The following is an 18078-nucleotide window of genomic DNA, read 5'->3' on the forward strand; positions in this document are numbered from 1 at the left end:
CTGGTTATTGTGCGGTCATATAACTTTAGATACGAATCTGGCCATATAGATCGGCATGTAGGTGAGGATGCCCTGGGCTTCTCTCCCTGGGGCGGTCCTAATTCATACCATAAAAAAAGTCCACTGGGTCGTATAGTTTGGCATGTAGGCCGGGTCGCCTTGGGCTCCTCTAGCTGGGGCAGCCTTAATCCACGTCACCGTGACCATCTTCTTCCTAGTTATATCCTCAGTCATTAGAGGAGTGTCTGAAACATAGTGATTGCCAATTAATTTATCTTTAACAAATAAATAATAAAGTAATTCCAAAAGGAGGAATCTAAACACATTGGAATACATTTCTTGCTAGTTTCTCTCCTCAATGTGTTAATGGGCCACGTGTTTACATAGATCAATGTAAACTGACCCTTTAAAGACACTTTTCTCACTCTCTTTTATTACTTCTCTTGCATGTCACAATATCAATCACTCTTCCCTTCATAATATGGTATCCTCACCAGATTTCTGAGAAAAAAAGTATTTTATTTTTTCACATATATCATAATGCCAGTCAAGTACGCATGAGTTATTTGGAAAGTATTTATTGCAAAAAATTTGTGTGATAAAACACAACTGCCTGCAGAATAAAGAGCTTGCCTTTAAATGCATATCTTTGGAAAAAGCAATGCTGAAAATGAGGAGTATCCATTCTAACTAATCAAAACAAAATGACAAAATAAATACTAGCGGATGAAAGGAATAACAAACATAAACGAATAAAATAATAAAGTAGAAAAAAACATAAAAAACTCAACAATGTATAGCACTAATTTTCAGAAAAACTACTAAAATTTGAAAACCCTGAGCAATATAAATCTTGATAAAAAGAAACACAATAAATTCACAAACACATTACAAAATATAACAAAAGATTACATGTATAACTTCGTTTATATGAATTTGGTACATGACATCAAGCTACAAATTCCTAGGGAAACAACCTCACTAAAATGACATGAGAATAAATAAAAATTTGCCTGGTGCCTATGTTCCTAAAACTCACACAACAAGCATTAAACCAAAAAATATTTGAAATGCTATCCCCACGGATCAGGAACAAATTAGAGTTAGCAATTATTACCACTTCTATTCCTAATTGTACCAGATGCTTTAGTCCCTATAAAAAGACAATAACAAAGAGATTAACAATTAAGAGGCATCACACACATCAGGATGGCTAATATGAAAAAAAAAACAAGAAAGAAAATAATAAGCAAGGGCATGAAGAAATGGGAACACTTGTTCACTGTTGGTGGGAACATGAAATAATACAGCCACTGTGGAAAACAGTCTGGTGGCTCCTCAAAAAATTAAAAATAAAATTACCGTATGATCCAACAGTTCTATTTCTGGGTATATACATAAAAGAGTTGAAAGCATATTCCTAAAGAGATATTTGTATGGCCACATTCATAGCAGTATTCTTCACATTAACTAAAACATGGAAGCATCCCAAGTGTTCATGACACCCCATCAACTCTGCCCCATTTAATTTGTTAGAAGGGAGCCACTAAATCCAACCCACAATCCAGGGGAGGGGATTACACAAGGACATCAACGTCAAGAGATGGGGATCAGTAGGAGCCATTTTTGAGGCTGCCTATCACACACCAAAAGTAGAAACAACCCTAATGTTAACAGTAGACTAGACAGATAAATTGTGGTATATTCACACTGCACAATAACACACAGCAATGCAAATAAGTAAACTACTCCCACATGCAATGGCAGAGATGGATCTCATAAATAGATTAGGGTCTTAAAAAGCCAGATATAAATATGACCATGCTGTAATGATTCCATATATATAAAGATAAAAACCAGGCAAAACTATTAGATAGTGATGGAAATTAGGATAGTGGTTATTTTTTGGTAGGTAGGGACTGCAAAGTGGTATATTAGTCTGCATTCTCCAGAAAGACAGAACCAATTGGAGATAGATAGATGAGGTTAGATAGATAGATAGATACATACATACATACATATATAGGAAGAAAGAGAAAGACAGAAAAAAAAGAGAAGATAGATAGATATAAATGAGAGGTAGATACAAACAGAGAGAGAGAGAGGTATAGATAGAGATAGATAGAGATACAGATAAAGATTTACAATAAGGAATGGGCTCATACAATTATGGAGGCTAAGATCTGCACTCAGCAAGCTGGAGACGGAGGAAAGCCAATAGTATAGTTTTAGTCCTAATCCACAGGCTAGAGAACCAGGAAAGCTGATTAGATAAATTCTAGCCTGACCCTGAGTACCTGAGAACCAGGAGAGCCAATGACGTAAGTTCCTGCCTGAGTCCAAGTCTCAGTCTGAAAGCAGAAGACTGATGTCCCAGTTCAAAGTCACGAAGAGAAAAAAATTCTTTCTTACTTACCCTTTTTATCCATTCAGACACTCAACCAAGTGGATGAGACCCACCCGCATTGAAGATGGCAATCTGCTTGACTCAGTCTACTGATTAAGACATTAATCTCATGCAGAAACACACTCACAGACACACCCAGAAATTATGGTCAATCAAATATGTGAGCACTGTGTGACCCAGTTAAGTTGAGACATAAAGTTAAACATCACACTGGGGTTTCTGGTTGCTAGTAGATTCTGTTTCAAGATTTGAGTTGTGGTTACATGGATTTTATCATTTTGTGGAAATTTATTGAACTGCATACTTATGATTTGCACATTTCCTGTACTGTCTCTGCTTTTACATAATGTTTGGCATTGTAAGAAATTCTATGCTCAGCCCTCCTCTCTTTCCTCTCCCTATTTTATCCTAGAAAATTTAATCTCACAGGGTGACACAAACTTGATTTACATAGGAAGCAGATAGCCATGTTAGGAAACAGATGCAGCTAAAATGAGCTTTACAAAGAAGTCACACTGTCCCTTTATCATTAATCACACCTAGCTTCATTAACCAGGAAACAACAGAAGATGCTGTAAATCCTAATGTGATTTAATGTCAAGTTCAGAGTACCACTCATGGAGTAATCTTAATGAAAATTGCTTAATCCATATAGAATAGAATAGGACATAATATAACATAACATAATACAATGTGTTACAATACAATATAATGTAATATATAATATAGAACATTACCTGGTGTTTTCAACAACTTCACACAGGCACACAAAGACACATACACACACAGAGACACATATAGTGGAGAATAATGTTTATATCACAAAAATCCGTATTTTACGGATAAGTATATTGAGGTATTTAGGGGTGATATGTCATGATATCTCATAATTTGCATATGTGTGTGTGTGTGAAACACTTGAGAAAATATAAACAGTTGTTGAATGTGGATATGTAGGTGTTCTCTGTCTTATTTTTTCAATTTTTGTATGAACGACAAAATTTTTATAAAAAGTTTTTAAATGACAAATCATTGCTAAAAATATTTACTTTAAAAAAAAATACTGAACAAACGGAATGAGTAAAAATGGCGGTACACCAGGAAACCTATTATGAAACAATATAATTCAAGGTAACAATTATTAAAACAGAGAGAAGGAATACATGAGAATCAAGAATATTTATCCGCCTCAAAATATATTTTCAAAATATTTGAAGGAGAAAGTAATAGAAATTAAAATGTAATTGATATATCAAAATTCATCATGAAAAGCTTTCACCCAAGTCTTTCAGAAACAAACTGTTCAAACATGCAAAATAATTAAAAGTAAAATTGTACGAATAAAATATCAAAAATGCACCTTCCCTTTAAATACATGTACAATATTGTCACGACCATCTCTTAAAGTCAAAATTACACAATACACACAAACCCCCAACAAATTACAAAGATAAAGCTAGATATGACACAAGTCAGGGTCAGTGATCACAGGGAAATCAACAATAACATCTAATTGCACTAACTCATTTATATCTGTGAATGAACTACACACTGGAATAAATAATGGCTAACAATGAACACCCAAAGGAAATTTGAACATACATATATATTTTTTTTGAGTAAAATTAGCCCTCAAGTAACATCTGTGCCCATCTTCCTCTATTTTATACGTGGGACGCCTGCCACAGCATGGTTTGATAAGCAGTGCCACGTCCGCACCGGGGATCCAAACCAGCAAATCCCAGGTCACCAAAGCAGGGTGTGCGAACTTAACTGCTTTGCTGCCAGGCAGGCCTCTAGAATATATTTTAATTCAAACAAAAACAAAATCTCAATTTAGAAATCAGTACTCAGGGAAAGATGTCAAGTCTTTAGTGTATAAATTACAAGACAAATTGAGTAAACTATGCTTTCACCTCATTAAATAAAAAAAATTAATCCATTAAGAGAAAACAATAAATATGAAATTTGCTCATATCTGGTCACCCAGAGAGAGACCTAATGGCTGCCTTCTCTAGGAGATCATGGAATCACAGCTGAACTGAAGTAACTTAGCTTTAAAGTTTCGTCAGCATTCCACGAGTATGGTTTACTGCCTCTTTCTCTATTTCTCTACCTTAACTATATAAATGGCAGACAGAGTAGATATAAAGAGCATTTATTCAAGATCTTCTCCTTAAAAGTGTCTTCCTCCAAAATCTTTTAGAGTCTTCCCTCCATGATTAGAACAGTTAATGTTCACACACCTTCCAAATCCCCAGAGGGAAAAACTTATTTCTCTGAACAACTTCAGAACTAAATATTATTATTTAGTTTTTCCCAATGTAAGTGCTTAAAGACAATATATTGTGTCTTTGACTGTTCTAATGTTCAAAAACTCACACATGGAAGATTCCAGAAGTTAATATGTAGAGACAGAGATAGAGATAGATAGAGAGATATAGATACATATAGGTAGATTATGAATGCATTATTTAAATGATATGTCATTTACATAAATAAGCCAATAAATTAAATATATATTAATTTATGAATTTATAGATGATGTCTAGGCTCCATTATTTCCTTTTTGCTTTATTTAATTTCTAATTTCATGACTACGCTTGCTTCCTTACGTAATAGGGAAAATGATAGCACTGTTGAGTGGGATTATGGCAAGCACTATGTGAGTGCATGTGTGTAAAATAATGCATCAACATCTATCTCTGTCTATATATACTGCATTTAGAGTACATTGATATTATGCTATTTTCATAAAAGCTATTATTATTATTTTGATAATCTTGGCTGCCACCTTATTTGTTTATAATCTCTTAAAGAATATCAATATTATTCTGCATCCTGTATAATTAATAAAATTCCTGGAATACAGGAGAAAGATTATAACTTCAAGGCACCCTCTTTGGCTTAAATTGCTACTTCCTACTAACAATGGAATTTGAATAAATCACTTAGCTTTTTAAAACATCAATATATTCATCTCCAAAGTGGAAAAAGTGCCATATATTTCATAGTACTGTTTCAAGCATCCAGCAACATAAATAAAAGTACCTATAAAATTATATTTTTACACAAATTCCAATATCATCATCAATATTCTCATTATTACTCTTAAAGACAAACTTCAATTTCTGGGTAAATAATATGATTGCTTTCATTATTCCCTTTTATCTTCCTGCTTTCTATTGGATTAAACATAAGATAACCCTACTTTTTACAATGCAGGAAACATGAATTCCAAGACAGATCTTCCAAGACTTCTGACTGCTTAGCTATCTTTCTTGAGAAAACTCCTCAGGACTCGCTCTCTGATCTGCTTGGTCCTGACCCCATAGATTACAGGATTGAGGGCTGGTGGAACAACCACATATAGGTTGGCCAAGAAAATGTGGATATATCGGGGAATATTGTGGCCAAAACGGTGTGTCAAAAAAGAGAAAAATGCTGGTGTGAAAAAGGCCAAGATAACACCAATGTGGGAGCCACAGGTATTGAGAGCTTTGAGTCGAGCCTCCCAGGAAGGCAAACAAAATACAGCATAGAGAATCCTGACATAGGAGAAAATAATAAGGAATACATCCAACAATAAGAGAGAAATGTTGCCCAGGCCAAACATAATATTTACTTTGATGCTAGCACAGGCCAGACGGGCAATGCCCATATGCTCACAGTAGGTATGAGGGATGATATGGTTACCGCAGAAGGGCAGCCTCAGGAGGAGAAACACAAGTGGAACAATCATGCACAAGCTCCGCAGAATAGCAATGACTGCAATGATGCTGATGATTTTGTTGGTGAGGATCATAGTGTACCGAAGGGGATTACAAATGGCAATGTAGCGGTCAAAGGCCATGGCCACCAATACAATGCTCTCCACGGCAGTGAAGAAGTGGATGAAGAACATCTGGGAAAGGCAGCTTTCAAAAGATATGTCCCTGAGGCTGAACCAGAAGATACCCAGCATTTTGGGGATGGTGGCTGTGGACAAGCCCAGGTCAATGGAGTCTAGCATGGCCAGGAAGTAGTATACAGGCTCATGGAGACTGTGTTCAGTCTGGATCACAAACAGGACAGCAGCATTCCCCAGGAGTGCAACAAGATACACAAAGAAAAAGGGGAATCCAATCCAGATGTGTGCATCCTCTAGCCTTGGGATGCCCAGTAAAAGGAATGAAGAAGGATGGAACTGAGTGTCATTAGTCATAGACATTCTTTCTGCCACAATTAGCTATTGTGTATATCAGAAAGAATTATTGACCTCCTTCTCCACTTCTTTCTTTGTCCAGATTCCTGGTAAAACATAAAAGAACATTTTAATCTTCCATTGTTTCTACTCAGAAAGCAGGTTAAATAATGATTTTAGTCAATAATATTGTATTATATACTTCAAAATTGTTAAGAGACTAAATCTTAAATGTTCTCATCACAAAAATGAAATGATAATTATGTGATGGGATAGAGGCAATAGCTAAAGCTACTGGGGTAATCATATTGTAATATATAAAAGTATCAAATCAGGGTGTTGTACACCTTGAACTTATACAATGTTACATGTCAATTACATCTCAATTTAAAAAAAAAAGGAAGAGGAGATGAAATACACTCCTCATTTTCTGCTAGTCTCTCCTGAGCATCATATAGCACTAGGAACAGAACCAGTCTTACTCTGCTGTCACTTTTCTTAATAAAAAGACAGATATAAACAAGAAAGGGAAAACGACTATCCTCTTCAAAATGGAAACTCAAACTCTGGAGTGTAGCCTGAAATAAATGGGAAGAATAAAATTCCATAGTCTGTGTATCTGACAGTGTTCCACATATTTTTGCTTAATGTGTGTGGTCATTTATTTGTTATTTGTAATCTCAACTATTCCCCTATTAGGAAATATAAAAACCCCAAAATGTAACGTGCATAATCCTTTGTGTATGTGTGTGTGTGTGTGTGTTTATGCATTTTTGAATACTAGATGGTCTGGTTCTTAGAGCAGAAGAAACAATTTATCTTTGTCTATCCATATTTATGAAAAAAATTCTACCACATAGAAGTTCTCAACTTAAAAAGTTCATAAATAGATGAATTGATTAAGAAGAGGCAGGACAGAAAGCAAATTCAACATCATATGTTGGAAAATAAACAACTCAGTTCCAGTAAAATTTGCTTTAAAAAAAATCACCCATCAGATTTGGAAAATGGATAATGGCAAGGAGAGGGAGATATTTGACAAAGAGTATTTTGCAGTTATGATGAAACATGAATTAAGAGATTATTTTCATCTAGAAACGTCTAACATTCAGAGAGTGCATAAGTAAACACATCCAGTAAAGCAGCTGTTCAGATATAGACCAGCTCGAGGAGGGGAAATTAAATATTTGGGCTAGGCAACTTTCAAATGTATCTCTGCTTTGTAACCATGAGGAGAGGACAGAAGCATTTTAGATATCCTAAAATTTAGTTCCTACCAAATTTCTGTCCCGGCTGTCATGTGTTTATGGGCATCTCCCTTATAGTAACATAGAAAGAGGAATTATCAAGGGACTTTTTTATAGCACTCACGCAGAATATGTTGGAATTCTGAACTTACTTATACTAAACTAAATATTTGAGGCAAGCAAGGGAGAAGTTCATTGCTGCACAATTTATTTGAAAAAAACTAGTCATACAGAAAATGCGAAAGTGATTCAATGTGATGTCTGCAATTGTAGAGAAACCTTTGGCTTAAATTTAGAAATACTTGTGATGGATGGAAGATAAACTTTTGGTGGTGAACACAATGCAATCTATACAGAAGTCAAAATATAATATTGTACACCTGCAATTTATATAATGTTATACATCAATGTGACTAAATAAAATAAAACTAAAAATTTAAGAAGACTTGGCTGTTGGAGAATGTCTGAGTTGAGAGGTACCCATCAGAGATAAACGCATATGGCGGTAACTACAACCTACTTTAAACTCATATCAAGATAAATGCCTTGCTAACTGTGCCCCTTTGAAACTTATTAAGAGTAGCAAAACTGAGAGATAATCTGATAATTTTGGAAGTTCTCTCAGGAAGTATGTATACCAAGTATATTCCTGTGTGTGTGTCTGGGTGGGGGAGGGTGCTGTGTGTGTAAACTTGGACTGCTAGGGCTGGGGAGGAGACAACTGAAGTTCTCAAGTTTGTAATGGGAAACTATCAGAGACAGCTTTCCGTCTTTCATTTGTAGAGAATATACAAGGTAGGTGGAGAGGTACTCTTCACAATTTATTTCATCAAATATTTAAGACATCCTATACATACCAGCATGCACAGGCAATTTGAATATAAGTTTAAATAAAACTAGCCGCATACGCTCCAAGAGACCATTGAGTAGTAAGGGAGGTAAAATTCCAAAGATGATATTTGAAATTTGTATTACAAGTGCTTTGTTAAAAGTATGCACAGAAATGTTGCAGGTATAGAGATGACTCAAGAAAAATTCCATGAAAGAGGTTAGGCTTATGCTAAGGCTCACAGAACAATTCTTCAGCTGAAGAAGGAAACACCTTTTATTCTTGATGGACCAAAAAGCAAGGACAAACTGAGAATAAAAGCACAGTGGCCAGTCAGGACACAAAAAAGGAATCTGTTATCCTCTCAATGACCATATCCAAAAATTCAGTAGATTGATGACCAGACTCTTGTTTTGTGTCTTGGTCACTCTTAGGGGCTCCATATAGCAGAAACTTACACAATAAAATATAGCTATATCCCAAAAAAATCACCTTATCCCACTTATTTCTGTGGATTTTCAAGGAGGGCTTGAAAATTGGTGCTTCCCTCCTCTTTGAGAATACCTCATTTCCAGTCCGTAAACATTGATCAAAGCAACCAATCCTTAATCATTCTACAATGTATGCTGCCCTGTAATTTCAACATATATTCATATATCTTCCAATCTCTGCTGGGTTCAGAAATAAGACTGGGTCCCAGCCCCTCTTTTGACCTCTTAACCCTAAGGTGCTGCATGGGATTATATCCACTTATCCAGAAGCCATTTCCTCAATGTGGCATCTTCTTACTCTACCCTCTTCCACCAACCTCCACTACACCCCAGATACCCACATTCCTATTTGCTGGAACTGATGAGCATAAGCAGAAGAGATAATGTATACTTTCTTTCTCATCCTTGCTTAATCTTGCAGTCTCATGGCCATCCTGCTATCATGCAACCTTGTGTCCTTTCTTAGATGCTTCATCACCCTAGCCCTAGGTCTTATTTTTATAAAAGTCTATCCCTCAGCACCATGCCTCATAAATCACTTATTCATTAATTCATTAAGTCAAAATCATTTATTGATCACCTTTATTATACCTGACACAGTTCTGGAAAATAGAGAAAGCTGGTCCTTTCCTTCTTGCTATTCTCATTTGTGCACCTGTATATAGGACCAGAAACAGGTCAATTGGTACAGGATATATTCATGCATCTTTTCCACATTGGCTTTCATCATTTAGTTTTGTGCATGGCAATTTGCTCTGTCATAGGTATAAGGACATGCAGGTAAAAGTACAGCCACAGGAGGTTGTGAGTATGAGTTTGTATTCTCTCTTCATCTTGTTTCATTACTTTCACTTTTCCTCCATCTTTCCATACTATCTTCACGTAAGCCCTTTCCCCATCCCTTTTGCTATTTTTTACGTCTAACCATGACATGACTTACCTTGGTCTCTAAATCTCTAAGAAAAATCCCTTGGCACCTTCTTGGGGCATGACGTTTATTCTGCTGAGTAGAAGGTATTTATACTTTTTTTACAGCCCCACTTTCCTTTGGATGGAGACTAATAGTATCTCGGAGACCCATTTCCAGAGAACTGTTCTTATTTGACCTATCTGGCAGCTCCCAGAAAATTCTCTCTCACAGCGTTCATCTTTATTTGAACTGACTCAAAGCTGACCCACTGTGAATAGCCTTTTCCCTGGGGAAAAACAATCAATAGAAATTGTTTAACATTACAGCTACCTGAGGCAGAAATAACAGTTGGACTTACCAAGAGACTGACTGAAAAACTTAAAAGGAAAAAATGGGGAATGAATTGACCACACAGAGTTTTTCAAAGTTCTGAATTGTTCCTAAGCTGGAAAGCCGTGCAAATGTATATGACTATTGCCATACCCAGGAAAGACCTGAGAAATCCCTAATCTGTCACGTCTGGTTGACCTTGAGGAAATAGTATTAAAATACAGAATGTTGTTTATTATACAAGAAAATATCTAGTGCCTTCAAGAAGTCATTTCACACACAAACACAGTGGAATTTTGTTGCAATGTTACAAAATGTATATATTTTTTAATAAGAAAAGTATAGCTATGAATGTAGATGAAACATCCTCAACAAAATACTGACAAACCAAATCCAACAGCATATAAAAGGATTATACATCATGACCAAGTGTGATTTATCCCAGTAATGGAAGACTGTTTCTAGATAAGAGAATCAATCAATGCATTACACAGCATTAATGAAATGAAGGAAAAGAACACATGATCCTCCCAACTGCTGCACAAAGAACATTTGACAAAATCTAGCACCCTTTCATGATAAAAACATTCAACAAAATAAGAATATAAGAAAGCTTCCTCAAAATGATGAGCGTTTATGAAAAAAACTACAGCTCAAATCAGACTCAATGGTGAAAGACTGAAAACGTTCTCCCTAGGATCACAGACAAGACAAAGATGCCTACTTTTAGCACTGCTATTTAACGTTGTATTAGAAGTTTTAGCCAGAGCAATTAAGCAAGAAAAAGTCATTCAAATTAGAAATAAAGGAGTAAACTACTTCTAATTGTAGATGACACAATCTTATATAGAGAAAACTTTAAACAATCCACTAAAAGAAAATCCATTAAAGCTGATAAACTAATTCAGCAAAGTTACACAAGATCAACATACAGAAATCAGTTGCATTTCTGTATACTAGCAATGAACAATCTGAAAAGGAAATTGAGAGAACAATTCCATTTACAACAGCATCAAAAATAATAAAATACTTAGGATCAATTTAAAAGGAAGTGCAAGATTTGTATACTAAAAGCTACCAAACACCACTGAAGGAAATTAATGAAGGCCTAAATAAGGGGAAAGACATCCTATGTTCATAGATTAGAAGACTTAATATTGTTAAAATGACAACTCTCCCCAAAGTGACCTATATATTCAATGCAACCTCTATCAAAATCCCAATGTTCTTTTTTGCAAAAAAGGAAAAGCTGATCCTAAAATTCATATGGAAAAACAAAAACAAAGGGCCCTGAATAACCAAAACAATCTCGAAACTGAAAAACAATGTTGGATGACTAGCACTTCATTATTTCAAAACTTATTACAAAGTTACAGTGTTCAAAAAGGTATACTGGCAGGGCGGCCTGCTGACATAGCAGTTAAGTTAGCACACTCTGCTTTAGTGGCCTGCGTCTCTCTGGTTGGGATCCTGGGCACGAGCCTAGGCACCATTTATAAAGCCATGCTGTAGCAGGTGTCTCACATATAAAATAGAGGAGGATTGGCACAGATGTTAGTTCAGGGCCAATCTTTCTCAGGCAAAAGAGGAGGATTGGTGGCAGATGTTATCTTAGGACAAACTTTCCTCAAAAAAAAAAAAAATATATATATATATATACGGGCATAAGAATAGATATACAGATCAGTGCAATAAGATTGTGAGTTGAGAAACAGACCCATACGTTTATGGTCAATTGATTTTTGACAAGGATATCATAACTGTTCAATGAGGGGAAGAATATTATCCTCAAAATGGTACAGGGACAATGGATATCCACATAAAAAGAATAAAACTGGGGCTTTAACTCACACCATATTAGAAAAATAACCAAAAATGGAAAAAGATCTAAATATAATAACTAAAAAGTAAAACTCTTAGAATAAAACATACAAGTAAATCTTCACAACCTCAAACTTGGCAATGATTTTGTATATTGAACAACAAAACCAAAGCAACAAAAGAAAAAGTAGATAAATTGAATTTCATCAGAATTTAAAACTTTTGTGAATCAAAAGACACTATCAAGAGAGTGTAAAAACAACTCATAGAATGGGAAATATAATTTGAAAATCAAATATCTGGTAAGGGTCTAGTATCCAGAATATATAAAGAAATCTTACAACTCAACAATGTAAACACAAACAACTCAATCAAAAAATGGAGAAAGAACTTGAACAGACATTTCTTTAAAGATGTACAAAAGGCCAAGATACTCTGAAAAATGTTCAGCATCATTACTCATTAAAAAACGCAAGTCAAAATCTCAATTAGATACCACTTAGCACCCTCTAGAATAGCTGTAGTATAAAAAAAAAAAAAGAAAAATAACAAGTGTTAGAGAGAATGTGGAGAAGTGGGAACCCTCATATTTTGCTAGTCAGAATGTAAAGTGTTGCAGCCACTGTAGAGAACAGTGTGGCACATCCTGAAAAAGTTAAGCATAGAATTAACATATGACTCCAAATTTCCAGTCATTAATATACATACCTAAAAGAACTGGAAGCAGCTGTTAAAATAAATTTTGTACAAGAATGTTCATAGCAGCACTATTAAAAATAGCTGAAGTATGGAAACAACCCAAATGTCCACCAACTGACAAATATATAAACAAAAATGGTATATCCATACAATGGAATATTGTTTAGCCATAAAAAGGAATGAAATACTGATGTACGCTACAAGATGAATACAATTTAAAAACATTATGTTAAGTGAAAGAAGCTATGCACAAAAGCCCACATATATATGATTCCATATCCAGAATAAATTCATGGAGATAACTTATACAGGAAGAAAGCAGATCAGTGGTTTCCAGGAGCTAGTTGGAGGGAAGAAGGGGGGGTGACTGCTTAATGGGTACAGCATTTCCTTTTGGAGTGATGAAAATTTTATGGAACTAGAGAGTGGTAATAATTGTGCAATATTGTGAATTTACTGAATGCCACCGAATTGTAAACTTGAAAATGGTTAAAATGGTAAATTTTATGTATCTATATTTTACAATAATTAAAAAAGTGTTACTAGTTATATAGGTATGTCCAAAGCAAGCAATTTATAAATTGAAAGAGAGAAGGATAAAAATCAAAGAAGAATAGAAAAATATAAAATGTGACCTATCATAAATATTGTGTGAAATAACAGCAACTGACAAGTGACCAAGTAGCAGGCAGCAAGGTTCATTGTGATTTCCCTAGAGCTTCTCTCCAAGTGGTGTCATGCTCCAAGTGGTTTGATGGCCAAAGGGAATTCCTATTCATTTTAATATCAATGTCTCATTCTCTCTGGCACATGGAGACTTCATTATAAATCCCCCCCAATAGACACACACAAAGGAATTTTGTTAATACCTGTTAGGGTGTATCAAGACTCTGTTCTAAACCATATATATATATATATATATATATATACTTAAATTTCAAGAACTGAATTCACAGTTGCTACCTACATGACTCCCTAAGATGGAAGACAGGGAACTTGGAAAGTGCTTGTGAAGGGTGAGTCCGTGCAATGTGTGCTTAAGATTAGAATTTTGATTCACATAAATCGACTTAAGACCCACAGTATTGGGGTTGGGAATAAAAAGGCACAGATCAGTGGTCTGAGGAGAGGCAAGATGAGGACTAAGATGGGAAGAAGTTGCAGAGAAAATATACTCTGGGAATCTACAATATTTCAGGCATATATAACCTCATTTATCCCACCGAATAATAGTATGATGTAAATAGTATCATGGTTATTTCTAGATGAAGCCAAACCACAGAACATGATGCAACTTAGCTAAAGCCACAAGGCCAGTAAGAACAGAATCAAGGCTTCATTCTGTGCCACAATTCCAGTAATATTAAATACTGTGAGCTTTTGGTTCTTTTTCTGACACATCCTTCCTTGATAATGAATAAGACACAAAGTGAGAAAAAGCCAAAGTAGGCAAATAAGGATATAGTAATGAGCTTGAACCCCCTTATACTTAGCTGACTGCACACATGCCCTGATATGAAAAAGGATACAATGTTGTGATGAGCTGTCAGGCTCTCTCCAGGCTTCGTATTTTAGAGAAATTAAACTGAATTCAAACTTGATTATTGGGAGACCTCAATTTATGATTGATACCATGATCCAAGATACAGCATGAGGTGAAAAGCATAGCTACAGCAATAATAAAAAATATCTTTGGAATTTAAATGAATAGATGTACAGTAAAGAATTTGCCCTTGCCCAGAGAGAGGTCTGGCCTTCTGCCTTGGCTTCTAGGAAGGAATCTGTGTCATATCTTATAGGAATGTCTTTGTTTAGAGTCGGGGCTGGCCAGACCAAATCTAACTGTGGGGGCTGGCCATGCCATTGATACTAACAACATAACTTAGGGTGGGAGCTTTGGGTCTTGTGGCATCAATCAATCTGGAGACTGAGTTCAACCATATGTACAATCAACCAATCAATTGTGTATACATAACAAAGTCCCAATAAAAACTCTGGGGGCTGTCCCAGTGGCCGAGTGGTTAAGTTCGCACACTCCGCTGCAGGCAGCCCAGTGTTTCGTTGGTTCGAATCCTGGGCGTGGACATGGCACTGCTCGTCAAACCACACTGAGGCAACGTCCCACATGCCACAACTAGAAGGACCCACAACGAAGAATATACAACTAAGTACCGGGGGGCTTTGGGGAGAAAAAATAAAATCTTTAAAAAAAAAAAACCTCTGGACACTGAAACTCAGGTTGGCAGTATCACTCCATGTATATTGTTACACATTAACATCAGGAAAGTAACTCATCCTGACTCCATGGCAGAGGACAATGGATGCTTCACATTTGTAAACCTCCCACTCTGCTCTAAGCCTTTATTCCTTTGTCTGATTTTAATCTTTCCCGATAATAAACTGTAACCATGAGTATAATAGTTTTCATGAGTTCTCTGAGCCCTTCTAGTAAATTACTGAACCTGAGGGTAGTTTGGGAAACTCCTTGAATTTGCAGTCGATGTCAGACATGAGGACAGTCTCAGGAACCGTGCCCTCAGATTTTGTAGTTTCATTAGCTCCAGGCAGCAGAACAGATCTGATGTCACATTTCTCTCAACAGTAACAGAAGTCAACAGGTTCTTGAAAAAAAATTTCACATGGGGAAGAAACTTCATAGATCATCATTCCCCCTTGCCAATTTACCCTGAATTCCTACTTGGGAATACCTTAATTTTAGATATCTGGACAGTAAGAACTGTATAAATCTGCTTCTAGGCTCTCAATTCTGTTCCACTGTCTCTTTCTCTACCTTTTATTTTTGCCAGTAACACTGTCATAATCATAGCTTTATAGAAAATATCAATATCTAATAGTGTAAATCTTCTAGATTTATTTTTTTTGAGGTAGATTTGGCTATTCTAGGTCCTTTTATTCTTCCTCGTCTCTTTTTTTTCCTCCCTCCTTTCACTACTTCCATTAACAAGTTTGCAAGACAGGTCCAGATCACTGTCACAGAGCCCAGTTTCAAACTAATTTGAAATCTTGATTCTGCTACCTGTTAGCTCTGTAAGCAATGGTAACTTAACCAAACCTTCCTATTCCCTTATCTAGATACCAGCACAACTGGTGCCATAGAATTGTGGAGAGAACTAAATGAAATAATATATGCAAATAACGGTAAAAATGATTCCTGAAAAATAGTAGGTACCCAACTAATGATAGTTATTACTATTATGGTGGTTACTGTTATCAATTTTATCTCCAAATAATACATATTTCTTGAGGAAGCAGAGAATAATGTATTTACTTACTCTGAATCCATAATTTTAAGAGAGAGACAGTATTACCTCCTATTTGGCACTTCAGCTTCTCACACTTATAGTGCAGGTGAGGAGCGATACTAGGATTATTTATGGGGAGCTGAAAAAGGGAAGAGAATCAAAAGCCTTTAGAGAAACGTATTCTTAATATCAAACCTTTGTTGGGGGATTTTTTTTTACTTTTAATTTTTGTAGATCTCAGTTAACTGTGGATGAATTGTCCAATGGGAACCAGCAACAACTATTAAAAACCATGCCACCATCAACCTTCAGAAGAATGCCATCTGTCAATGTCACTGAGTCCCACCCTTCTTCATTCCTGCTTCTGGGGATTCCAGGCTTGGAAATTGCACAAATCTGGCGTGGCTTTCCCTTTTGTGTAGTGTATCTGATTGCTGTTGTTGGAAATATTATCACTCTGTCTGTTATCTGGACAGATCACAGCCTTCACCAACCCATGTTCTACTTTCTGGCCATGCTGTCTGTGATTGACCTGAGTCTCTCTACTGCTACTATCCCCAAGATGCTGGGTATCTTCTGGTTCAGCCTTCAGGAGATGTGCTTTGGGTGCTGTGTTGCTCAAGTCTTTTTTATCCACTTTTTTACAGTCGTGGAGAGCATTGTACTTCTTGCCATGGGTTTTGATCTCTATGTGGCTATTTGCAACCCCCTCAGGTACAGCATGATTCTCACCAACAGAGTCATTGCTATAATTGCTGTGGTGGTAGTTCTAAGAAGCTTATGCATGATTGTTCCCAGCATTTTTCTCCTCCTGAGGCTACCTTACTGTGGACATAGAATTATCCCTCATACCTATTGTGAGCACATGGGAGTGGCACGTCTGGCTTGTGTCAGCATTAGAGTCAATGTCTACTATGGTCTTGGGAATATTTCTATTTTGTTTCTGGATGTGCTTCTTATCATTATCTCTTATGTTAGGATCTTATACACTGTCTTCCACCTCCCTTCCCAAGATGCCCGCCTGAAAGCTCTAAATACCTGTAGCTCCCATATTTGTGTCATTTTAGCCTTCTTTGGTCCAGCTTTCCTCTCCTTCCTCACTCATCGCTTAGGTCATGGCATTCCCCAGTATATCCATATCCTCCTGGCTAATCTCTATGTAGTCATTCCCCCTGCCCTCAACCCAGTCATTTATGGGATCAGAACAAAGCAGATCCAGGAGCGGGTACAGAGTCTCTTTGTTAAAAAATGATTGAATTAGAGGTAATTCATTCAGGTTATGAAGGTCCAAAGTCTGAAAAGATAGAAAATTGTCAGAAAATTAATAAATTTCTTTCATCAAAATTAATTTTCAATTATTTATATATATGATATATATAATATATACTATATCAAAAAGAAATATTGGCTGTAATTTTTGGAGGTGTGTGTTTTGAGCGTCCGAATGTGTGCAATGATATTCTCTGGCATAGAATATGCCATACAAGAGTAAATGTCAAGGAGGAGAATTTGATTCTCTGAAGGAAGAATTTTTCATTAAAACTGTATGGTGTTCTAGATCTCTTTCAAGTCATAATAAGATTTCTTTCACAGAGATATTCAACTAGAGATTACATGGCCAATGACAAGTATGGAGATGCAAAAGGTTTCTGTAAATAATAAAGTACTGCCTAAAAGTAAATAGTATATTTTCATTAAATTGTATACAAGCAAAGGATGCTTACATTTTAGTGAAGCAAATTAGACTAGATTTTTGTGTGTTTTCTTCCCCTTTCCTTGCTCTCAAGTTTCTGATTCTGTGAAGTTCTTCATAAGCCTAATGCCCATCGTGTACACTCTCACTCTTGAACTGCCAGATTTCATACTACGGCCCTTCCTTCTTGGAGTCTAAAAATGTT

General features: G+C 36.0%; 2 protein-coding genes across 4 annotated transcripts; one reads left to right on the top strand and one right to left on the bottom strand.

Annotated features, from left to right (window-relative positions):
- Window positions 1-4981: 4981 nt before the first annotated feature.
- LOC103555739 (olfactory receptor 52E8) lies at window positions 4982-7711 on the bottom strand. Of its 3 annotated transcripts, none has more exons than XM_070606824.1 (2): window positions 5699-6617; window positions 4982-5004 (listed from the first exon to the last, which is right to left on the bottom strand). In XM_070606824.1, exons 1-2 carry the CDS (start codon window positions 6615-6617, stop codon window positions 4982-4984), a joined length of 942 nt encoding a protein of 313 aa, XP_070462925.1. The 3 variants fall into 3 exon arrangements, with proteins under 3 accessions (XP_070462925.1, XP_008525715.2, XP_070462926.1); XM_008527493.2 differs by lacking the exon at window positions 4982-5004 and adding an exon at window positions 7690-7711 and having other exon boundaries at window positions 5676-6622; XM_070606825.1 differs by lacking the exon at window positions 4982-5004 and having other exon boundaries at window positions 5676-6623.
- An 8785-nt stretch (window positions 7712-16496) lies between these two features.
- LOC103555719 (olfactory receptor 52E8-like) lies at window positions 16497-17432 on the top strand. The gene has a single exon (XM_008527479.2). The coding sequence runs from the start codon at window positions 16497-16499 to the stop codon at window positions 17430-17432; it is 936 nt and encodes a 311-aa protein (XP_008525701.2).
- Window positions 17433-18078: the final 646 nt, after the last annotated feature.

The sequence above is a fragment of the Equus przewalskii genome, unplaced genomic scaffold (assembly GCF_037783145.1).
Source record: "Equus przewalskii isolate Varuska unplaced genomic scaffold, EquPr2 contig_6335, whole genome shotgun sequence".
Taxonomy (NCBI): domain Eukaryota; kingdom Metazoa; phylum Chordata; class Mammalia; order Perissodactyla; family Equidae; genus Equus; species Equus przewalskii.

Excerpts from the sequence above, each read along its gene's own strand:
- LOC103555719 (XM_008527479.2), top strand. The coding sequence starts at position 16,497 with ATGCCATCTGTCAATGTCACTGAGTCCCACCCTTCTTCATTCCTGCTT.
- LOC103555739 (XM_008527493.2), bottom strand. The coding sequence starts at position 7,711 with ATGCACTCTCTGAATGTTAGAC. Across the intron at positions 6,623-7,689 it reads GCACTCTCTGAATGTTAGAC|AAAGAATGTCTATGACTAAT; the intron begins GTTTCTAGATGA and ends TAATTGTGGCAG.